Below are 25,796 nucleotides of genomic sequence, written 5' to 3'. Positions count from 1 at the left end.
CTTCAAGGTAGTGCTAGCAGGAATTATTCAAAGCCAGTGGGAAGATGTGCTAATGACTGAGAAAGGCTGGCAATCCAAGAAAAGGAGGCAGCAGGGCTGTGTTGGGTTTTGGGTTTTTTTCGCCGTAAGCATATGATTCACAAACTGGTTGAGATTTTGAGACTTACTTCTAAGAAACAAGAACAAAGCGCCTCTAGAACATCTCTACCACAGTCAGAATAAGCTCTGTACCAGGAATACCCAGGGTTCACATTTATGGCAGTGGAGAAACTGTTATCTTAAATGTACTGGGATACTGTTGAAATCATCACAAGGAAAATGTAAATCTAATTGTCTGGTAAAATTTCTCTCACCTTTAATCTCTGGAATCTTTATAATGTACCTAAGTAGCTAAACTAGATCACAGAATCATAGAATCTTCGAGGTTGGGAAAGACCCTTAAGATCATCAAGTCCAACTGTAAACCTAACACTACCAAGTCCACCACTAAACTATGTCCCTGAACAGCACGTCATCACGTCTTTTAAATACCTCCAAGGATGGTGACTCAACCACTTCCCTGGGCAGCCTGTTCCAATACTTAACAACTCCTTCAGTGAAGAAATTTTTCCTAATACCTATCCTAAACCTCCCCTGGAACAACTTGAGGCCACTTCCTCTTGTCCTATCACTTGGGAGAAGAGACTAACACACATCTTGCTACGATGTCCTTTCAGGTAGTTGTAGAGAACATAAGGTCTTTTTTCAGCCTCCTTTTCTCCAGACTAAATAACCCCACTTTCCTCAGCTGCTCCTCAGAGGACTTGTGCTACAGTGCTTCATCAGCTTTGTTGCTGGTGTTTGGATTCCCTCCAGCATCTCAATGTCTCTCTTGTCATGAGGGGCCCAAAACTGGACACAATATTCAAGGTGTAGCCTCACCAGTGCTGAGTACAGGGGGATGATCACTTCCCTAGTCCTGCTGGCCACACTGTTGCTGATACAGACCAGGATGCTCTTGGCCTTCTTGGCCACCTGGGCACACTGCTGGCTCATGTTCAGCCGACAGGCAACCAACACCCCCCCCCAGGTCCTTTCCTGCCAGGCAGCTCCAGCCACTCTGCCCCAAGCCTGTAGCGCTGCATGGGGTTGGTGTGACCCAAGGGCAGGACCCGGCACTTGGCCTTGTTGAACCTCATCCCATTGGCCTTGGCCCATCCATCCAGCCTGTCCAGATCCCTCTTGCAAAGCCTTCCTACCCTCCAGCAGGTCAACACTCCCACCTAACGTGGTGTTGTCTGCAAGTTTACTGAGAGTGCGCTCGATCCCCTTGTCCAGATCGTTGATAAAGATGTTAAAGAAACCCGGCCCTAATACTGAGCCCTGGGGGACACCACTCATGACCAACCACCAACTGGATTTAACTCCTTTCACCACTGCTCTTTCAGCCCAACCATCCAGTCAGTTTTTAACCCAGGGAAGAATACTCCTGTCTAAGACATGAACAGCCAGTTTCTCCAGGAGAATGTTGTGGGAAATGGTGTCAAACACTTTACTAAAGTCCAGGTAAACAACATCCACAGCCTTTCCCTCCACCACTAAGCAGATCACCTTGTCATAGAAGGAGATCAGTTTAGTCAAGCAGGACTTGCCTTTCACAAACCCAGCTGGCTGGGCCTGATCACCTGGTTTCCCTGTATGTGCCATGTGATGGCACTCGGGATGATCTGCTCCACAACCTCCCCTGGCACTGAGGTCAGACTGACAGGCCTATAGTTCCCCATATCCTCCTTCTGGCATTTCTTGTAGATGGGCATCACCTTTGCTAACTTCCAGTCAACTGGGACATCCCCCATTAGCCAGGACTGCTGATAAATGGTTGAAAGGTGCTTTGGCTTTCTGCTGTACGGTCAGTTGTTTTCTTTGTCTTCTTACAATTTGATTACTTGAAAGAGATGAGAGTCAGTGCCAGGAGGCCTGAGACACATGAACACAAAGGGCCATATGCTTCCTCACTGATATTTCACAGTAGCACTGGAAGCCAAAGGCAGATTTTTAAGATGCTATCCTAATATTTTCACTCTCCCAGCACCTCTATGGACAGTCCCGGTAGTATTTTCGTTTCACAACTCTGGATTCTATTTACATATAAGCAAGAAAACAGTTACTAAGGAAAGGATAGTCAGAAACTCTTAAAAATCTTAACTCTTTCTGATAAAGTTTAGTCCTCACGGAGTTCACAAAAATTTTCTTTCAACTCCAAATATGCTTTCAGGGTAATAAAAAGCATTTTTAAAATAATTATTCAAACTTGCAGGATCCTTAAAAAGGTCTTTTTGTATAAGGATGTGAGATAACATAAAGTTTTTATCAATTCATGGTGAGGTGAACCAACGATTTCTGGTATTGCTGGAAAAACTGATTAAGCATTGCCAGATGAGAGATTCTTCAAATGATTTAAACAACTGACACATAAATGACCTCTTATTTTAACAAGTGGTGGTCAGTACTACAATAATCTTTATGCATACATTTTATTATTTATATAAATCCACATCTAAATCAAAACTTCTGCAAATGAACAACTTTGAAGTGTTCGTAGCAATTCTAATGAAAACATCCAGTGCCTGAAGGGGGCCAACAGGAAATCTGGGGAGGAACTGTTTGCAAGGACATGTAGGGACAGGACGAGGGACAATGGTTTTAAACTAGAGCAGGGTAGGTTTAGATTAGACATTAGGAAGAAGTTCTTTACAGTGAGGGTGGTGAGACACTGGAACAGGCTGCCCAGAGAGAGGTGGTGGAGGCCCCATCCCTGGAGACATTCAAGGTCAGGTTTGATGAGGCTCTGAGCAACCTGATCTAGTTAAAGATGTCCCTGCTTGTGCAGGGGGGTTGGACTAGATGACCTTTAAAGGTCCTTTCCAACCCAACACATTCTATGATTTTTAACTATAGATATACTTCCATAGTTTTGTGAAAACATCAGCATTATAAATGTTTTTGGTAAACTAGGCCACTGATTCTTTCAGTGCACTGAAACTAATTTTAAATGGAAAAAAAAATGAGTAAAAGAAAATTAGATATATTAGATGTTGTTCACCACTGGCTGAGATGCTAGAAAAAGGCCATCTTTACATTTCTTACCATCAATGACATGGAGATTTACTCCAGAAAACTTATCTAGCAGTTGCATACCTTAAGCAAAAAAAAATTGCAATCTATAATTGTTTAATCTGCTGTTCATATATGAAACTCTAATAAAGCATTATAAATAACTACAAGAATAATAGAAAAATACATGAAAGCATTTATTTTAAATATCAAAAAAACTTCAGAAGAAACCCCTAAAACTTCCAGAGTCCAAAAAGTATATTCTAGACTTTGTAATTAGAACTTGTGGCTGGTATGGCAAAGAATTATCACTTAACAAGACAAAGCTAAAATTTTCTGTTTAATTGATCTGAAAACTGAAAAACCCCAAAACAAACACCCCTCCCCCAAGTCTTTAGGTATGGAAGAATCCAGAGTTCTTTTGCCACTGAGTTCTCTACAGTTACTGTTTTCTTGTGCTGATCTCCCTTGCTTTCTGTCACTAGTTAGGCAAACCATTATCTCAGTGGAGCAATCACTGCCCACTAATATTATTCAGAAGTTGGGTTGTTGTGGTTTTGCCTTTTTTTTTTTTTTTTAAGATGGCATTTCCTGTGGCACTGATGCCTGTCTAGACAATTGTGAGATTAAAAGTAAATTGGTAATTAACATCCACGACTAGTTACTTTGATATGAATGGTATACACACACACTACTGAGGTGGCTACAGTGCACATCCACAAGCAGACAATCACCACATTAAACAGCTTAGAAATTAAATATGGCTCAGGTTTAGAAAAGTGCAGAGAAAATAATGGCTTAGCTTATGCCTAAAACAGTCCTAATATCGTGTGATCTCTAGAATATCCCTTTCTGGATTCACAGATTTATCAACAAACTTGATAAAGTACCCTGCAACAGTCTCAGGCTTTGCTTGGTTACTTGATTGTCTTTCTATTTTTTAACAAAAATAAATGTTTAAAACCTCTCCAAAAGCACAAGACACATTATTCTCACACAAGGCAACTCCTTCCAGCACCACATTCCCGCAAAGTACTGTGATGGGGTATGTATAAGGGATTGCTTCACAGACTCTTCAAGGTATCTCTCTTAGCCAAGAGTATTTGCTTGTGGCTATTATTTCAACTGTCTCATCACTTGTTTTTGAGCAACAGATGCAATGTTGCAATTACTTTCTTCAAATGTAATCACGGCAGGTTTCTTTTAGGTCTCCCCCAATGTTGTATCTACACACACGCACATTGACACACAGACACTTAAGCAGAAACGTTAGTCTCAGCAGCGGGATTCAGCAGCCTGTTCAACAGTCTCTCTGTTCATCCTGTAGCCCGAACCTGAAAGGCTTTAACACGTGTGCCTGAAATAGCAGCTGGCCCTCTTTGCCAGTCCATCTCAGCACATACAGATACACACGTGCACAGGCACACATGCAAAGTATGCACACGTACTTTAAAAGGAGGGCCAAGAAGTAAAATTCCCTTTCTTAAATTTGTTATGGAATATTAAAGTTTCAAAATACTATTTCCTTCAGAATTTGCTTGAGGCAGTTACATAGACAGAGATCATCTGCTTACACTTTAAGGCTTAAAAAAAAACCCCAGGCATTCCTTGATAATCAATAAAATCGTTATAAATCTACACAAAGAAAAATGTTCAAGTACAGGTTAAAAAGTCCAATTTCCTTTGACTTTCTTTCATCTTTTCTACCCTGTCCAATACAGATTGCCTTCCAAAACAAACAATACAGCTAAGGGTGTCACAGAGTAATGATTAACACAGTCATTATGTCAACACACAGTAGGGAAAAGCTGTCTTGTTTGAAAACAAAAGTATTAACACAGCAGCAGTTCTGCTGTGGTGAAACTGCAACCCTCTCCTTTGGCAGAGTCAGTGAAACCAGCTGCATTGGGGCTAAAGACATTGGAATGGAACTATTAACAACATTTTGTGAAAAGAAGCCAATCATCACATTTCTTTTCCTCTATTAGCACTAGCCATTTCAGTAAAAGGGCCTAGACCCTCTGTTTGTGGCCTTCCTCTGCGTCTGTCAGTGGTTGAACCCTGTCAGGCACACACAAAAGCAGCCAAGGATGCCTTAGAGCATTGTTTAGGATAATTTAGTACAAAATGCCTCTTCTGCTCCAGGCTGGGAGTCACTCAGAATCTTTAGCCCTTGTTATTAGCTTGAGTAAGACATCACCTGCTTTGAAGTCTATGATAGCTAGACTAGGTTCAAAATAGGAATGGACAGATGAAGGACTTCCAATCTGCCTGAAAATTCTGTAACTCTTCTATAGTTGTCAACAGGGAAATGCAAGATATTTTAGCATCTGAGAAATTTCTGTAGGCACAACCAATTCATTCATGAATTAACTTCAAAATAATTCTGTACATAACTTGTCCCTATAAACACTCTCAGGGGGAAAAAAAGTGTTAAAGTTATTTTCTGTGTATTGCTTGTGCTATAAAGTGAATAGTAAAGATGCTCTAGAATCCTTGCCAAAATGAGTAAGCAATGTATTGCACTCGAAATATTTGGTTGAAATTTACATTATAAGACAGAATTCTCACACTTCAGAAGAGTGTAAGAAGAGTTTCTTTCTCGATCAAACAAGGGATCCATAATAGCTCCTATTTCTCGTACAAGGAAGAGGAAACAGCATGATGCTGCCTGCTGGAACCTAGAGGAACTCAGTGTGTGCTGCTAATGGAGGCTGGGACACGACACAGGCTGTGTCACCAGCTGCAAAGCCTCCATGGATATTTAAGCTTATAATTTATTTGGCAGGGAAGAAACTAAAAGCACACCCAAGGTGCAAAATTAACATAGTTATACATATTTTCTTAAGATACGCAGCTGAAACAGGAATTGGTTGATGACTAGGTTAACAGAGAGTATCCTAGCAGGTTCAATTGCTCGTATCCCTGCAAAGTGCAACGCACAGCACATGGTATGGGATGTTAACAGTGCGAAAATCATCAAACTGCAGGACATCTGCTGCACTAACCATTCAAGATATACTTCATACAACAGTGAGCAGAAATAAAAATGTTCATAGCCGCCCTTCCTTCCTATCTAGATGTGGGCCACGAGAGGAACTTTTGAGGTATGAAAGAGAATCTTCTCTTGATCTCTAATCTTTAAGGAGATAAATAGTGGCATTCATTGACACAGCACAAATCATCTTCCTTAGTACAGGTAATGAACAACAGAAAAGTCTGTCATTTTCCAGCTAGTTATTTCTCATAATGACACAAATGTTTAACTTGCTTAGTAAGACAAATACTGTGGAGAGAGGGAAGAACAATATGGTTATTGTATCTGAATAATTACCCACTGTGATACCTACAAGACAAAGCAAAATGACATCAAAGGGAATGAGTGCAAACTGAAATCAAGCAAACAGCGATCACTGATACAAGTGAGGCAGATCTTGTAAAGTAACTACGCAAAGTAGCCAGCCAAGCTCCAGGAAACGACTTGCATCTCAGTTTTATCAATACATGGGTCTTCACCCAAATCCCAAGTTTCTGTGTTTCTTGAAACATTTACTGGTTAGCATGTTTCTACAAATTTCCCGCAGGCTACCATGAACTTCCTCCTGCTTTACTCAAGTATGATTACAAAGAAATAAATTACGAGAGGTTGTAAGTCTAGAACTTATGCACCTCAATTGCCATTTAAGTCCTGGAGTGCGTCTAGAGGATGGCGACCAAGATGGTGAAACGTCTTGAGGGTAAGACTTATGAGGAGTAACTGTGGTCACCTGGTTTGTTCAGCTTAGAGGCAGCCTACATCCTCCTCAAGGAGGGCAGCAGAGGGGAGGTGCTGATCTCCTCTCTCTGGTGACCAGCAACAGGACATGAGGAAATGGAAAGAAGCTGCATCAGGGGAAGTTCAGATTTGACATACAGAAAAGGTTCTTCACTGAGAGCGTGGTCAGTCACTGGCACAGGCTCCCCAGGGAAGTGTTCAGAGCCCCAAGCCCAACAGAGTTCAAGGAGCATCTGGACGAAGCTCTCAGTCATATGGTTTGGTTTTAGGTAGTCCTGCGAGGAGCTGGGAGTTGAACTTGATGATCCTTATGGGTCCCTTCCAACTTGAGATATTCTACGATCCAGTTCTGCAGAAGTGCCATACACTGACCAAGGTTTCCATCTGATTCCAATTCCAACAAACCAAAGCAAGTTAGTGTTTACTATTCCTTCTTGCTTCAGAAAGCACCTGACATGAATAACTTCAAATCCAAACACCAAACCATCAAGCTATAGTTTGAAATACTATCTACATGTAGGTAGCATTACATACATTTAGTATGCAAAATATCTACATCCTAAAATAGTTCAGTGACTATATTTACACTTAAAAGACAGCCAGAATGTCAGAAAACCAGGCTGCTCAGTCTGCCCTCTGCTGGCCTTTCTGTATTTCAGTTTTCCCTTTAAAACAAGTCTTTCATTAACTGAAATGATCGAGAACAGCAGCACCATCAAAGCTTATAGCCAGCAAAGCCACCAGTGAGGAGTACCTCAGGGCTGAATGATGATTCAGTGCCGAAGAATGAGTCAATGAACAGCTCTATGTGCGGAGATTAATAGGCTGATTAATACAGTTTATTGGGAAAAAAAATTGGTAAAAATTTTTGGTCATTTACAAAATACAGCAAAAGACAAAAGCACACTTCACGCACTTTCCTACAGAACATTTCATTTTTCACTACGTTACTATAGTCAGAAGGAAACTGATAGAGACACACTGAAGACACTCCTCTATTGTGCTAACATCCTTTAAAGCTCCTGCAGCAACACTCATCTTCCTTGCATCTCGAGATCAATGTCACGCTCATCTTAGATACACTCCTCCTTCTGCAAGAAACATATCTAGGTGGTATTTTTTTTTTCATGTTTGTTAGGGCTTTACTTTAAATGATGCATTCCCAAAGGGTTTGGCCTTGCCTCTTAAAACCAACAGAGAAATCTACTCAACTGTTGTTTGGCTGAATTAAAAAAGGAAACATTCATAAAATAGAAGTTTGTAAAACTTAACCTACTACACAAAGACTAAAAGGGAAGAATCAGAACATTTAAGTTACTTAGGAAGGGTTATCAAAACATTATTCCAATTTTATTGGACTATCTTTCATTGGACTATTCTTTCGTTATTCATTTCACTGGAATATTCTTTTCATTCCAGGCTAATACTTGGAAACTTTAAGAAAAATGAAAAAACATCAGCATTATAAGCACACAAACAAGAACATACACTGAACAACCATATTTTTCCATCTTTCTTACTGACCAAAGCACTATGTGACCATTCACATATAATTCAATACCTCTTTAAACAAACAAACAAAAAAAAAAAAAAAAGAGGAAATACAAACAGCAGTCTACAAACAGGTATTGGGGAACAGGAAATTCTAGGTGCTAGGACACTTCTCAAATGACAATGCTTGATTGCTTAGAAGCAACCTTCAGGGTAAAGGAAATAATAACTATTTACTTCTGATCTATGATGCACGAGATAAGAATCTCTGCTGATCTGGAAAACTCAAAAACATATTAAGACTGGGTAGATTGCTAGTTAAATTTTATTAGTTGTGCCGCAGTACTTCATAGGAAGTGAAAGGATATTTTCTTTTAAAGCCTTGGAAAAACAAAAAAAAACATTCTCTAATTTCAAGAACAAAATAGTATGAATCAGAGCAGCTAAGGTAAATCAGCCAGGGACAAGAGGCTGAAAACAGCCCTTCCACAACATGAAAGCTGCACAGAATATACGTTGAAGTATTACCTACACAAAAGGCAGAAAAAGTTACTCTCATCACTAGAATAATTGGTACAACGATCTAATAAATAATTTACTAACCCTGCAGCCGTACAAAGAGTAATCAGCTTAAGCTTGAATTGAACTCGAGTACATACACGAGTATATACAAGTAGATTAACCTCACTTCTATTAACCCGTACCTGAAACTGCCAGGATGAACTGTGTGGCACCAAAAGGGGCTTGCAATGAGCACTTCCGACAGAAAGAGACCAACCTCTCTAAACAGTTGACACTGGTCATTGCACAACCATTGCTACTGGGGGCTTTATTGCCACTGCTTTCAAAGAAATTACAATGCACAACATTTTCAGTGGATTTCAGGGAGGAAAAAGTATTTGTTATCATCTGATGTCATCCAGGACAAAAACTCAGTGGAAAGATGAGAAGTCATACAATGAAAACGAAGAGAGTAAAAAATAACGAACAAAAAAAGAACCAATTTCAAACCTACAGGTCATCACCATGTATCAGTACTACATGATAAATCCTAATGGCACCTTTTTCTTTATTTTCCATCACCCTCTGGCACAAATTATTGCATAGGAAAGATACATCAAGCATGACACTTAGTTCCAACAATTCTGAATTAGCTTCCTCCTCACTCACTCTGCAATTGCACATATTTCAGTGTGATCAATATGCAACTTTCTGTACAACGTGGCACATAGAAGCGCATGTTCAGACTTTGCTTCTTGGAATATTTGTCTTATTTATGGCTCCCTACTCAACCTTAAAATTCTATTGTATCCAATGGAACAGATCATTAGTTGAAGTAAGAGCGTCTACTGTAATTTGTATGGATGGAGATGAGCACGTGGACAAAAGGTTTGTGAAAATAGCACTGAGCATTCACTTAACAGCAGTAAGTTTCTTTCAGGAATTACACGTAGGAAGATTAATTACAGAAATTTTATTCCATAAGGCATACATTGCAGGAAAAAAGATCCAAACAAGTCAAATATTCTGATAGTGTGATTAGGAATTAAAGTGTGACACACATTGCCAAAAATCATGAAGTCCAAGAGAGCTACCCTTTATTTTTTAATAACTATGCCTCTTGCAAAGGCAAACAATATGAAGAAAGTAATTTTCCCCAAGCATATCCCAAAGGCAGACATTAGCACACTCCTTAAAATTTTTTTTTTTAATTCTTCAAGAAAGTAGATGTCTTCACAGTATTTCTTGCTTAGATATGTAAAAAAAGATGTTGACAGAAGATGTTTGAAAGAATAAAACATGAAAAGTTGTATTTTTCATCTGTGACATTTTTATTTCAAGGCAAATTTGCTTCAAATGTAAGCATAACCATTTCATGTGGTTCACTTTCTGTGCCATTTTATCCATTGTCCCCATCTCCAAATCCCTAAATTGTTCAGGAAGATATTCAATGTTTTATTTAAGTATGTACGGGTACCTATTTGTTGTCTCAGTTCTGCTGAAGCAGTAGATGTTGCCAAACTGTACAATTACTCTGAATTAAGGAGATGTGACTGCTATCACATCTGAATTCCAGAGATTTCCTTCACAGGCTGAGGACTGAAAAAACATAAATGCATCTTTATGTTAAATGACAATGCTGGCAAGCGGGCAGGTATAAAGAAATTCGAATCAAAGCTTGTATTAGCCTTACTGAGATTTTCCTAGTTCAAAAGTTGTAAAGGTTTATTTAACCTAAAGAAAAAGTTGCATTTTCTTCACCTGTGTTGAACAGGAAAAGTATAATGGATGTGTTAGTACCCACATGAATGAGACATGACAAACATTCCCTACTGATAGACAATAGCGCCCTCCATTGGCTCCAAAAGCAAAACAGACTCGCCCTACACACACAACACACATACAAGCAGAACTACAGTTGTACGCAGAATTAATGCAGCCCTTAACTGTGGCCAGCTAAAGAGCAGAATATACAAATGCTGGGGAGCACACAGCCAGTAGAGTACCAAGTACAAAAATGAAGAACAGATTTTTAACCAGATTTTAAATTAGTCTACAAATTCTCTTGGGCAGAGCAGATTTAGCTATACAAATAATGAGAACTTCTTGTACATTATTAATGACAATATATAAATTGGTGGGTTTTTTCCCTTCAAAGTAATATGGGATTGACAAACAACTTTGGAAAAATTCTTGGTTAACCATTTAAAATTGAAAATTAATCTTCAGTACTCAATCTCGAATACAATTTATCAGTGAGAAACTGGAAATACAGAATGGATATGTCCATTATTGCCCAGCAAACTAGATTTGGTAATCAAAATCTCTTCCTACTGTTAGATGAACAAGCCAAAGCAACAAACTCATTTAGCAAAAACTCTCAACTCAGTATTAACTAAAGGTTTTGTCTTGCAATTAGCTTTTTAATTATGGAAACAGCTCAACAAACAACTTCTCCAAATCTTAAAAAAAAAAAAAAAAAAAAAAAGTACTTGCACAAACTAGAATAAGACAAACTCCCAATATTCTACTGACAATTTATATTCTCACCAGGTCCTGTAAATGCAGTTATTTCATTACAAACACATATAATATGTGGTTCTATATTTACATACAGGAAAAAAACCCAAGCCAAATCTATTTCTGCTAATTTAAACTTCAGGTCACTGCACTTAAGCCTCCAAGTTACAATTTGATATACCCTGATGATGAAACACTTTCTAATTACATCTTTATTCCATGCACGCAAAGAACAGCACTAATGAGCAAATATTTGGTGTGCAAAATTTGACCTTTCATACTGGAACCTCAAAACTAGTTTTTCATCACAAGACTGCTGGCACAATTAACTTCGGTTTTGTATGAACCACAATATATTACAAAGCACCTGAAAAAAAATTTAGATTTTGGGGTACTGAAGAAAACATGAGTTGGGGCAACTTCTAAATTTAAGAAGTAATTATCTCCAAATTAAGTATTTTTTTTTAACACAAAAAGTTATTTGCACTAAATGTTGTTTCCATGGAAGACTAGAAGTCAATGATGCTGAGATTCTATCCTTTGTGGAAAATGCATTTATTCAGACAAGTTTATTCTCCTTTCCACCCCTCTGCAAGGCATTAGATTATGCATTTAGCTTAAAGTACTTGAAAAAATAGATGCACATACAGTTTACATGTGTTTTAATGAGTTGCAATTATATGAATCAATCTGTGGATTTCACCAGATTACGTAATATTTTGAGAAATTACTTTCTTAATCTATGAATTTAGTTAGTCTGAGAATTTCCTGTCATTTCTTTTCCCCATTCACCTCCACAGTCATCTTGTTTTCTTCAATGTAGTTTACAGTAAAGGACAAGATAACGCACAGTTAAGTCTGTGATGTAAATGAAATTAAACCAAAACTTCTTTGGTTTGTAATGTCTTTGCTCTTATCTAGGAAGCCATTGAAACATCTGTCAAAATCTTATAAACCTTATTTCAATCTAAATTAGATGGCACAACATGCCAGAAAAATGAGAAACTTTCTACTGCAGCAATATAATTTAGTGACTCGGTTACCTCAGTAGTGACCAGGACTCATAGCAGCATTTTGCTCAATTATGGTTCTTGCTTTCTTCACTCCAAAAGCTAGCTATTTCCCATCAAATAAAGCATCTCATCCCAGCGCATGAAAGACCACACCGGAGTACTGCATTGAGCTCTGGAGCCCTCAGAACAAGAACGACATGGTTTTAAATTAAAGGAAGGTAGATTCAAATCAGATATAAGGAAGAAATTTTTTACAGTGAGGGTGGTGAAACACTGGAAGAGGTTGCCCAGAGAGGTGGCAGGTGCCCCATCCCTGGAAGTATTCAGTATCAGGTTGGAAGGGGCTCTGGGCAACCGGTTCTAGTTGAAGAACCAGTTGAAACATTGACACCAGCTCAATGCAGCAGGGGGAATTGGGCTAGATGACCCTTAAAGGTCCCTTCCAACCCAAAGCATCCTATGATTATTTTTTAAATTTCATAGGTTTTTTTTTATTTTTCCTTTACAGTGGAGATTAACTTTTCTATGCAAACATTATGTGCCATTAGCACTAAGTGTTTAAAGAAATATAGTATGTTAACTTTAAAGTCTTTTACCTTTATTTTACAGTATAAAACCTGGTCACTGCAAAAGACTAAAAGCATGAAAATTTAATATTTTTGCATGTTAATTCAATAAATTAAATACTTTAAACATCCATTTCACAGTAACTATTTACTCATCTAAACAGAAAAACAACCCCAAGTATGTAACAGTTATCTACATTGTCAAAACAAAGAGGAATCTTCACCGAGTTTAACACAAGGCAAGTCGCATTGGATTCTCTATATTGGCTTTCAAGGTCTCCAAAAACTTTGAAGCCAGTCCATCATCTACCACTCGACCATCACTTGAAAGAGTCACTGTCATGAGTTGATGCTGCTCAAGTTTCTCATTCCCTTCTTCATCTTCCACAATCCTGAGCTCTGTTCTTGCTCGGCCCACAGCTAGGATGCAGGCCTGCGGAGGGTTTATGACTGCAGTGAAGTCATTGACACCAAACATGCCCAGATTGGAGATACTAAATGAAAGAGAAAAGAGTTACCAGCAATGTCAGAAATTACGTATTCCCTAGAAGAAATAATGTATATTCAATGATTACTACGACCTAATTCTTCCCAAAGACAAACCTGTTAACTTCAAAAAAGATTTCAACTGGATTTCAGTTGGGCACATTCACAATCTCAAGAGTTTGGGATTTCTGAGATTACAACACACCTTTTTAAAAGTCCCATTTCTTTACAGTAAGATCTCTCTATCTCTCTTTCTACACTGACTTCTCAGTCATCATCCACTGGCTGGCTTTCCACATCCAGAGCCTCATACTTGTTGTCCAGAGGCAGCTGGGAGGGTGGGTTGGGCAAGCAGGGGTTTCTCCTGCTGTCCCAAGCATGAACTTGCCTCTATTCACTCCTCTCCTTTGAGCTACTGCTCTCAGCCTGGCAGGAGGAGAATATAGGATCCCCTTGATCTTAGGTTGGTGTTTTTCCCTTGTTTCTGTTCCCGTTTGTCTCACAGAGGGCAGAGCACAGCTTCACTAGTCTATCTCTTTCTTAGACTCCCTGATGCTCCTTAACCTTTCTACTTTATCTCATAGCTCTGCCACCAGGCTGAGCAGATCATCCAGCGGGTCACACCTTACACAGCTGTTCTCACTACTGTCATCTGTTACCAGTGAAATGTGCAGTTATTCACACTCAGGGGGCATTTGTGTTGATGAACACATCCAAGCCTCCACTGCTGCATTTCCATACATTTTTTTCTGCTTGAAAGGCTTAGAGATTTTTTTTGAGCACTCCTCCAGCATGAGTGCCACATACTCCAGGCAGCTGCGACCAGGCACACACATGACAGCAATATTTCTGCAGAGGTCTGTAGTATTACTCTCATCACAAATTATCTATTCTAGGAGATATGATTAACATAAACATTCAGAATTAGCTTTTAAAAAATTGACAAAAAGTGAGCTAAGCTACTGTTAATAAAAAATGTTGCTTGATGATACTGTGTCATAAAATACAGTACAGTAACAGTTTTAGAAACTTGGGGAGTGAGAAATTAATTGTGCAACTGTGTCAATACATTTATGCTGATGTTTTACACATGCCATTTATTTCTCATCACTGAGTTCACTATCTCTTTTTGCATACACTTTATAGAAAAGATATTTACTAAATATATGCTACTATTTAAAGTTATCTACTCAGTTTTTAATGTCAGTTAAAAGTCAACTATAAAAGCTAACATGACAACTTTGCTGTATCTTTTCTTTGCCCCTCTAGATACATTCCTCTGCAGAGTTAATAGAAGACAAACTAGACATCACTGTCTGCTTCAATATCTCTGCCAAAACACTCCTTTGAAAAATATTTAGTTAGAAACTATTATCAATGGGTTTTCTTAACGACAGAATGCAGTTAAAAAAAAAAGGAAAAACCCAATAGTCTTCTGCAATTGGGAAAAATTAGGTGCAAAATTAAAAATCAGATCAGTCTTGGTATGAAAAACATGGATTTCACACCAGGCTCAGATGAAATAAACCTGTACCAAGATAATTGTTTCCTCTGATACAGAAAACAGCCAGGGTTTGGCCCTCAGAATCATCCCATGGAGTTTCATCCTAAACAGAGCAAGATTTTAAAAGGCAGAATAACTGAGGACAAAACAGATCTGAACCCACACTGCATGTATTAAATGCTGCTAGAGAGTTTTACCTAAAAGATCCTCCCTGGTACTCTTCTGGTAACAGTTTTCCATCTCTTGCTTTCTTTGCTAGAGCCTGAGGAAAACGAAAGAAGAGGAGAGAGGAAAGAAAGTGATGTAATAGACTAATCCCTTTTAATTCAGTAAGAAATTTTAAGTACCATATAGTCATTAAAAAGTCAGCTGCTTTTGGAATTAGGGAAGTACCTCAGCAATGTTGTTGTAGCTGCAATGATATGGCAAAGACACTAGGATGCAAAATTTCATTTTCCCAATGATATTGGCTGTTCAATAAAAGCTGTTCTCTTATCTTACAAGCGTTGCTTTAGTTTTCGCAATGGAACCACCATTCTCCCCAGTGTTTTCAGAAGATAAAAATATCTAGCAAAATACTGATGAGAAATTCACAGTATTCTTAACATATTTAAAGAATGCCATGTGCCACTACAGAACTTTCTAGCAGATTGAGAGAACTTATTTCTTCCAGCTAAGCATTCAACTGTCTTAAAACCCACCCTTCCTGTAACCACCATTTCATTTGTGAGACTTTTCTACTTCTTTTATTCAAAATACAGCCCAAGAAGTTCATACTAAATTCTAAGATAAGATCACAGAGAAAAAGAACTTTATCCCTACCTAGGTCGGAGGCCTCCTTCAATGGAAGAAGCAGGAATCAGAACAAATAATTCTTATGGCAGTTGTCACATAAGAGCTGAGTGGACCTCAAGAGAAATGACACTCATTGGTGGTTCAAAAGTTATTCAGCCACCAGCTCGTTCCTAACGTCCTGTGACTACCCAATGAAAAGGCAGTTACTGGAAATGTGTAGGATGACTTCTCCATTAGTAGCAACCTTTTCAAATTGAGGAGCTCTTCAACTGACAGACTGAAGTAGCCATGCAGGACAGATCTATCCCATTCATATGGAACACATTTAATGTGTTCAGCTTCTATCATATTTATTCCACAGACAGAAAAGTGCATGGAAAATGTCACATTGTGACAATTCTCCTAAAATGTCGTAATGCTGCAAACCTGACTGTTTTTGAAAGCACAGTCAGGGAAATAGACTCAGATCAGCTTCTGGAAAGACTGATAAAATCAACACAGTCTGTTTATGTTTTCCTTCTTCTGGTAAAAATAATAAAACTATTGATAGTTTCCTATCATTCAATTATGTTAGGGAAATTTTGGTGGAAGTGAACAAAAAAACCTAACAAAAATAATATACTTTACCACAAGATGAAAAAAGCGATATATCACATTTGTGAAACTTTCTTTGACAAGACTATTCCATGAATTCTCGCTGTTTTCCAGGAATTTTCTACCCCCTTTTTTGGAATTCTATTACTGTTTTCTAGGATTTTTTCCCATCTTCTTTCTTTTCAATTTCTAGATTGCTTTCCAGGAATTGCATGTTGTGTTGTTCAGGGTTTTCTACATGTGTTCTATGAATATCCTGTCAGCCACTCAATTCAACCTACCAAGAGGTAATTTCTAGGAAACCTCACCCCTGCCTTTAAGGACCATAGTCAATAAGAGTAAACTACAATTGAATTGAGTTCTTTTTGTTTACATGTGGATGGAAATAGAGTCATTACAAGATAAAGTTCCACACAGACGTGCTGATTAGAAGTTATAGTTGTGACATGGATTATTCCTTTTCATGTTGTAATGTAACTCTGATGGTCATGGGAAACAACTGTCTTCCCTGTATACATTTCTAAACATCTTTCAAGCAAGTATTCTGAAAGGCCATGGTAGTTTAACAGCTGCAGTGACTTCAGCTTAGAAATAAACACCAATAAGTTTAAGAGAATCTCATTCTAATGAATCGCTCATTAAACAATTCAAGCTTAAACCAAGTTTTACAGAACTTTGACACCCTTATTATGAATTGAAAAGTTAAAAGGATACACTGAATTTTATTTTAGGTTTTTATTTAACTCTGAATAATTACTGCACCAGAAGACAATAGCCATGGGAACAGCTTTCACACAATAGGGTCAACATGAGCGTAATCATATGTGCAATTGCATTATTTGAATGATGAAAACATGGTATCTGGATGCACATGACTTGGAAAAAAGTTAAAATTAACATGCAGCAGTATAGGACATATGCAATCTACACAAAGAAACCACCTGCCAAACCACAGAGAGACTGGTAGAGAACCAGCTGCAGTTTCAGTTTGAGCCCCCACATGTGCATGTCAGCTATTCAATAATTCACTGAAGAAGCTGAAAAGAAAAATTATGTTGGTGTGGACACCTGCAATCTATGTGACTCAGAGACTTTGATATTGAGTAGCATGACCTATGTTACACACATTGCATTTGAAGTGAAAGGAGAATACTTACTTTGTCACAGCTTTATTAAACATAATGGAAGTGCACATTCCCATCAAGGGAACTGCAGAACACTGTAATTTATGGGAAGAGAGGTTTGTAATACTGCATCACAGTATCACAGGTATTGGGGATGAGAATGAAAGCACAAGCTATACGTCACTTCTCATAAAGCTGCTCTTGTCGTTCTATCATTAATCACAGAATAACATAACAACCTAAGCTGACCTTCCTCCTTGGCTGGCTATTATATTAATAAAAGGATTTAACAACACATTCATCATGAAGTATGCCGTATCAACTGGAAAAAAATCTTAAAAGCGTCCAATTATAAATGTTTTGTGACAGGACACATGCCTTTTTCTGCTACAACTCTGTTGGTTGCTTCCCTCTGCCAACACAGACTATTACAATTTCTATAGTTTTCGGGAAGAGAAAAATGTACAAACTGCAGCCTGCATCTGTTTTGTGAGTTTTATTAACTAGCAACTACTTCCATTGTATTCCTCACATACATCTGACCTTTAATTAGCACTCATTAAATGGCAAAAAAAAAAAAAAAAAAAAAAAAAAAAGGCTTGTATTGGGGCATTTCATCATTCATTGTATTTTTGCTTGCCACAAAACAGTACTTCTGTGGATGGCAACAATTGCTGCAGATTCAAGTCACTCCATCTGGCACCTGGTCCATGCAAAATACTGCTCATTAGTCTGAGGAGTTTAATGTTACCTTTAGGGTGACATTCTGAACTGAACTGCATATTGAAGAAATGCAGACAGAAATAAATGCCATAACGTAACTGCTGTTAGAGTAACACAAGCAGCTACAAACAAAGTTCAGGGAAAAGGTGGAAAAAACCTCCCAAACAAACAAAAACTCAAACCCAAAGACCAGAAATACTACAGAAATTAACAGTACCTAGCTTTCTCATGAGGATTAAAGAAATACGATTATATTAAATTGCAGAAGCCTGTACAAGTTCATTTTTCAAAGAGTCTAGCCAGCACGCAACTAAATAACATGATGTGTAAGTGATCATTAATTAAAAATGAACAGTTGAAAAAATAATAATAATTTTGAAGTCTAAGGAATGCTGAAACTGCTTTAGATTAATTTTGAAAGTGTTTTTGCTATTACAGATGTCTATCTGGGTCATGCTACGTTTTCTGCTACAAAAAACTACAGAGCTACTATATTCCTTAGCCTACTTTAATTTAAGACCTACCTTTGCAGAGGAAGCAATTTCCTTTATTCCCTTCGCAGCAACATCTTTTATGATTGGTGTAATGAGACCTCGGTCTGTTGCCACAGCAATAGAAATGTCAATAGACTGCATCTGCCTGCAGACTTCTCCATCCCAGGTTACGTTCACATCTGGCATTTGCTAGAAGAGATAGAAAGTAAAAAAGACAGCTGCTAAAAGAGCAATGGTGCAATCAATTATCAAGAAAAAGGAAAATCCTTTAAGACGTGTAGTTATGTACAGGTATGCACCAAATTAATTACTGTTTGTAAACGAAGGCAAAAGAACAGGTCACATGTGCCTTCAGGACTGCCACAAGCAAGACCAAAAAAATAATTACTGTGAGGGTCTAAGAATAGATGTACATGATTTTTATTTTATTTTATTTAAACTTACTTTGTCAAAAAGCCTGAATGTATGCTCCAGGAACTGAAAATGGCAGGGCAGCCAGAAGCTTTTTTGGTGCTGCTGGGAAAAAAAGTTAACAAAAGCCTACTTCCTTCAGGAGTCACTGGTACCACCGCACAGATGCCCAGCATGCAAAGCTACAAAGCAGTGTCATTTCTCCCCCAAAATAAATCACAGGATATTGACTTAAAAAGCGTGGAAACGATACCGTATCCACATGTTGTTTTCCACTTGTGTCTCAAGGATGACTCTCAACAACGGAAGATACAACTAGAATACGCTGTAGGTACACTCGCTGCTACTCTCTTAAAACAGATCTTTGTGTGCGTGTGTAATCAATTAAAATTGAGATAATGTTTACTGATAATTTCAATGAGGTTTCTGGAGTTTACCATATAAATCTGAAACAGCTCAGAGGAAAAAAAACCCAACCAACCCAACATATAGGTGAAGTCTCAGGTAATTGGTGACAGATACTGTGACTATTTACTTCCAATAAATCCAAGATTAGTATTTAGTGACTTTAAAGAAATTAGGAACTAGGAATTTGTCTTAATTGTGGCAAAGGTATTCCAGAAAAAAAGTATAGGAGACACACATTATCTCTACCTAAAGTAACTTCACTCCTAGAAGAATAAATAGAAAAACATGGTGTAGAAAAATAGAAAATTAAAATAGAGAAATTAAAAAATATGGTGTAATACTCCTCTTTGCAACTCTCACAGTATACACAGCTATCCTATTCCTTCAAACGGATGTGGAAGTATGACTCTATGTAAGGTATCCAAAGGAGATGGCAGGGACAAGAGTTTTTCCTATCAACTTCAATATGATTAGAACAGTCGTAATTTTGATGTAGACCAGACAGTGTATTTCTCCCATCACTTCAGCAATGAAATACTGTTTATTTTTAAAGGACATCTGCTACAGTGCCTGCTGTTACTAAGCCCAACCACTTGTGCATATCAGCCTGGAAGATTTCATTCCTTCCTCCAGCCTTACTCCCCCCTCCTTGTTCCAGAAAGCTGGAACTGTTCTAATGGGCCATTGTCTGGTGAGCCCACTGGTACAAACTTCTGGCTGCCAAATGGCAAGACAAAGCCAAAGGTAGAATTCATAATTGGACTCGTGATCCTAAGAACTGTGAAGAAATTTAGCATGTTAAAGAACTGATATAAGCACTATCTTGAGGTGCTTGCCAACCAATCACAAACTGCCAAACCAGCCACTGTCAGTTCATTCAAGCTAGAAGAGCATTTCTCTTGTCTTGTTCAGATAGAAATTATGAAGACAATACAATTTGATCAGTGCCCAGAAGAGTCAATAAAACTGCCTTGAATTTAAACCTGTGAATATATTCATGCCATGGAATTTTGGGGTGTGGAGGGGCAGGTGGAGGTGGGTTTTCTTTTTAAAACTAGTACACTCCACATATATTCCTGAAAAACAGAAAGAAAGTAGTTGAGACATGAGAATGATCATGAACTTATTTCCTGGTATACTGGGTTAAAACTGTTAACTTGTGGTTGGTTTTTGTTTTGTTTTGTTTTTTTATTTTTATTTTTAATAGTCAAACGAATGCTAGCATAGATTTGCAACAAGGTAATAGGACAGGCACCTTTAAGTACCAAAAGGTCGCAATAAGGTCCTCCCAGAGCCTTCTGTTCTTGAGGCTGAACAACCCCAACTCTCTCAGCCTTTCCTTGTAGGAGGGGTGCTCCAGCCCTCTGAGCATTTTTGTGGCCCTCGTCTGGATGTGCTCAAACAGGTCCACATCCTTCCTGTGCTGAGGGCTCCAGAGTCTCCAGAGCTGGGTGTAGTACTCCAGGTGGGGTCTCACCAGAGCAGAGGGGCAGAACCACCTCTCTCGACCTGCTGGCCACACTTCTTTTGATGCAGCCCAGGATAGAGTTGGCTCTCTGGGCTGCAAGCGCACGTTGCTGGCTCATGTCCAGCTTTTCATCCAGCAGTACCCCCAGGTCCTTCCTGGCAGGGCTGCTCTCAATCCCTGCATCCCTCAGCCTGTATTGATACCAGGGGTTGCTCTGACCCAGGTGCAGGACCTTGCACTTGGCCTTGTTGCACCTCATGAGGCCCACTTCTCAAGCTTGTCCAGCTTCCTCTTGAGATGGCATCCTCAGGTGTGTCAACCACACCACTCAGCTTAGTGTCATCTGCAAACTTGCTGAACGTGCACTTGATCCCGCTGTCTAGGTCATCGATGAAGATATTAAACTGTACTGGTCCCAATACAGACCCCTGAGGCACACCACTTGTCACTGATCTCCATCTGCACATTGAACCGTTGCCCGCTACTCTCTGGATGTGACCATCCAGCTAATTCCTCCTCCACTGAACAGTCCACTCATCAAATCTGTATCTCTCCAATTTAGAGAGAAGGATGTTGGGGGGGGACTCTGTCAAAGGCCTTAGAGAAGTCCAGATAGACAACATCGGTAGATCTTCTCTTGTCCACTGATGGAGTCAGTCCATTATAGAAGGCCATTAGGTTGTCCAGATAGGACTTTCCCTTGGTGAAGCCCTGCTGGCTGTCTCAAATCACCTCCCTGTCCTCTGTGTGCCTTAGCATAGCTTCAAGGAGAATCTGTTCCATGATCTTCCCAGGCACAGAGGTGAGGCTGACAGGACGGTAGTTCTCAGGGTTCCCAGGTTAGAATTTCTTCTAACCAAATGCACAAAAAATTCAGCTTCTCAGAATCAGACCTAGAACACCAACTCATTTATAAGCAAAGATGCACTGATTTTACAAAGCCATATGCATTATCATTTACTAGGGTTGTCTACTGAATTTCCTTTAAAGTTAAAAATGACACACTACAGATGACTTTCTTATGTGTGCATCATAGAACTATCTGATCCTGAAGTTCAAGACTCAAATTCTGTATTATATAAGTGCCTGCTGAAAATACTAGGAAAAAGAATACAAATCTAATCACAGACTAAATATTTTTATTTGTCTATCATAAAGACAAATAATTTACTGCATTAATCAGTTAGGACATTTTGTGATGATAGATAAGGAAATCTTGTTTTAAATATTGGCAACGAACAACATGCAGAAGCCATACGTATGGTCCTTCAAAGTAGAGTAAAGCAGCTTAACAGTTAAATGTACAGGAAGCTACTTGTCTTTTAAAGTTTCATGCAACAATTTAAAACCCCCACAAATAACAAACTACTTTTATTATATAAGTAATAAAAAGTACATTGAATGCTTGTATTCAAATAATTTTTCATATATAGATGAATTGTAAACTAGGATTAAAATCCATTATTTTTCTTAACTTGTCTTTTTGTGTAGAGTAGAAAATCACAAAACTTAATCTTTCATTCCTCTCTCTCTGTGTTTTCTGTTCATTTCACCTGCTCTCTGGTGCAGGGATTTGTTAATCCATACTTGCACCTACCAGTTCACAGTGATTTTTGGATGTCACTATTTTATTGTGTAAGGCCTCATTAGGCCACAAAAAGCAGCTTCTAGCTATGTTCACATCTAACAAAGTCCTATTTAACTCCTCCTTCTGTTTCTGGTATAGAATAACTTCGGAAGTTTTTTTCCAGTCTATCCAATGCCCAGGATTTCTCTCAGGCAGTTGCTTACGAAACCGCCTAGAATACTACCTATTTCCTGTCAAAATCTGTAACACCTGCAATTACACATTAATATTTAGATCATGTTTGGCTAGAAATATCTCAAGTCCATTCCAGTGTAGTGTTCTCTCTTAATTCCACACATCCATGGGAATAGTTCCCCAACTTAAATGTAACTTCCTCCTCCCCCTTTCAAATAGATAAAATAATTTCGGCAAATGAGAAAGATGGCTCTCACTCCCTTTCTGATGGTTTTATATTGTGAGGTAATGCAACTAGTCTGGATCGTTGTTCTGCTTTGTCTTGTCTGTCTGTAGCTTTTAGACCCTGCTGCTCAAATGATGAAATGATATCAGAAAAGTTTAGCTTTTCTAGACATTTACTATATAGCTAGAAGTGTGATCACTGTGCAATCAAGAGGTACAGGCAACAAATCTATGGCAATACCAAACTACTTCAAAATCTGCATTCATTCATTGTCACATATTGCCTTGATGACAAGGGCAAACTCCATAGGATAGTTACAGGACAAAGCACGTGTCCCCCTTAATTATCTTTCTACATGTCAGAGATCTTTTTCAGCTGTTAGTGATCAATAACGCTATTTCCTCCCAAACCTTAAAAATACTGGCCTTCAGGCTGGTCAGAACTCCCACCTATGACTTAATTTTAGAATAAGTGCAAACTGAATTTAAACCAAAACCACTCCACGTGTAAAGTGAAAACACCACGGTTCGTTCGTTTCATAAGTTTGGAAATAACATTTATTTCACATTATGTTTTCCAAGTGATTATATTCGAGACACTCTGGACTATGAGTGAGGGAGTTCCCCTGAAGAAGGATCTCTGAGACCTTTCAGTTTCAAAAAATGAAGTGGCACTGGGAGTGTTTTCCAAGCAGAGCAATTCACCACATTGGAAGGCAAGGTACCCGGTTCTACCCAGTGAACACGCAAATAGCTTATGGAGACTGAGAAGCCTCTGTAGTGTGGCATGGAGGATGTAGGCATTAATGAAATTTAAGGTCTTAACTTCAGGATGTATTGCAATCAATTAACTTTTACATTGACAAAGGGAACAATGACAATTCTTAGCAATAAGCAAAGACTGATTGCCTGAAGAATTTTTAATTCAAAGCACAGGTCACTGAATATGCTATCAGAATGCATCTGACCTAATAACCAAGACTGGTGTAAGACTTGGATAAACATTTGTTTATAACTGTAAGAGAAAATAAGATGCAACAGCAAAGAATAGAAGACTTATCTTGCCAACTGCTTGTCTGCTGACAAAGCATCTACCATTACCTGCAGATTATAACTGTAGTAAGTGGATCTTTACTAACAAGTTGTAATTTTTACAGTCCACAGCATAGACAGTGTAGAGAATTTTACCTGTAAAGCTTAAAAAAAACCCTGACAATAAGAGAGATAGAATTACAAGCTTTGATATTATTGCATTCATATCTCCATATAGGCTCAAAGAATACTTCTCTTGGGAGTTTACTACCAAACATATTTTTTAAAAGCCAGTTATTCACTTACCTTCAGAGTAACTGCAGTTGCCTTGATAATAAAGTCATTTACAGATATTTTAAGGTCATCTGCAGAAAAAAAAAAAAAAGACAAGTCGTTGCTCATAAGATTTGCTTATCAGCATTATGTGATGACAAGATTCCAGTGATTCAGCAGATCTGCTTCTTTGAAACTTTGCCAAAACGTAACTCATCTTCAAACTACAATCATAAAAGCAAGAAAACTTTTCTCCCCCTTGGGACAAAAAGCGCATCATCAAGGAAAAGTCTCCTGAGCAGAGACATTCTTGCTAGCTGTTACTAGAAGGTTAAAAAAGCTGCAAACTTGAGTATTACTCCTCATCAGTAGCAGTCCATATGCATTTCGTACTTTACATATTTAATGTCTATGTAGAAATCTATTGTTGGATCTAAATATACAGAGACAATACTGGAGACTACTGTTCTTTATGTACTGTGATGCATTAACAGGAATAATTGCACAGATCAGCTTTTATTCAGCTATAAATCAGAAGTACGTTATTCTCCAGTGACCATTGGGGCTTTGTAATGTAAGAATTGGGAAGCTGAAGGCACCTGTCAATCCTTAACATGGGTTAACAATATATTCTAAAGCAGACTGAAAAAAATATGAGAGTGACAAAGTCGTTAAATTATAAGCAAAGCTACTGACAAAAAAAGGCAGCATTAGCCACAAGCAGATAAAACAACCTTGAGAGAACTGGATTTTTTTCCATGTGAGCCTAAGAAATAACTGTGTAACACTTGGTACATTTGCTTCCTTTCCCCAAAAGCTTGGGAGATAGGACGGATGAAAACAAGGGCTATATTTGCTCTACATTATTATTTTTTTTCCAAGTTTTAGGAGATCAAAAATACCAACCAAAATCAGGACAGGCAGCAGAAGACTACAGATATGCCACAGTTGCTACAAGATTATCCTGAAGACGCATTATGGTTACACAATATGAATTTCATCATTCTCACAATAAAAACCCTACATGACTCTACTGCCATCATCACTGCTGTCAGATGAATAGATGAAGAAGCAAAACTACTTCATTTTCAAGTCCAGCTTATGGCATGCAATAAACATACCTTTAGAAATGTTTTTGTAAAGGGAGAGTTATTTATAGATAATTGTATTAAGTGAAATCTTAAGTGAACATAAATTTGGAGGAATGAACCAAGTATCCACTTACCACATTACTAACCTGCAATGTTTGCCATGATTAGCTAGCTAAGTAAAAGGAGAGAGCCAGGATTCTAATGAAACACAATGGAATTGGCAAGTACTATGGTGCATTGGCAGAATTTTACATCAGACAAACCTGTATCTTGGTCATCAAATATATTTTGGTATTTCATATTTTGATTTATACGCTACACTCCTAACCCTTGGCAAAAATGTCACTGTCCACGAGGGGAGCAGGAATACAGTGAAAATATAAGAGTACAGGTAAATGAAATATGTCTCATCATATTTTACCCACAGTCGTTGAAGTTTACAGTAGG

General features: G+C 38.3%; 1 protein-coding gene across 1 annotated transcript in view; it reads right to left on the bottom strand.

The window, feature by feature from the left end:
- Positions 1-9,814: 9,814 nt before the first annotated feature.
- Positions 9,815-25,796, bottom strand: part of PDHX (pyruvate dehydrogenase complex component X) — a 55,724-nt gene continuing 39,742 nt past the window's right edge. Inside the window, exons 8-11 of the mRNA XM_074150008.1 lie at positions 24,292-24,350; positions 18,710-18,868; positions 15,147-15,211; positions 9,815-13,453 (exon numbers count right to left, since the gene is read on the bottom strand). Of these exons, the coding sequence (XP_074006109.1) occupies positions 13,189-13,453; positions 15,147-15,211; positions 18,710-18,868; positions 24,292-24,350 (548 nt within the window). The 3' untranslated portion in view covers positions 9,815-13,188. The remainder of the gene's footprint in view (positions 13,454-15,146; positions 15,212-18,709; positions 18,869-24,291; positions 24,351-25,796) is intronic.

This window comes from Numenius arquata, chromosome 6 (assembly GCF_964106895.1).
Source record: "Numenius arquata chromosome 6, bNumArq3.hap1.1, whole genome shotgun sequence".
Lineage (NCBI taxonomy): Eukaryota > Metazoa > Chordata > Aves > Charadriiformes > Scolopacidae > Numenius > Numenius arquata.
This window is presented reverse-complemented; position numbering and strand designations above follow the sequence as displayed.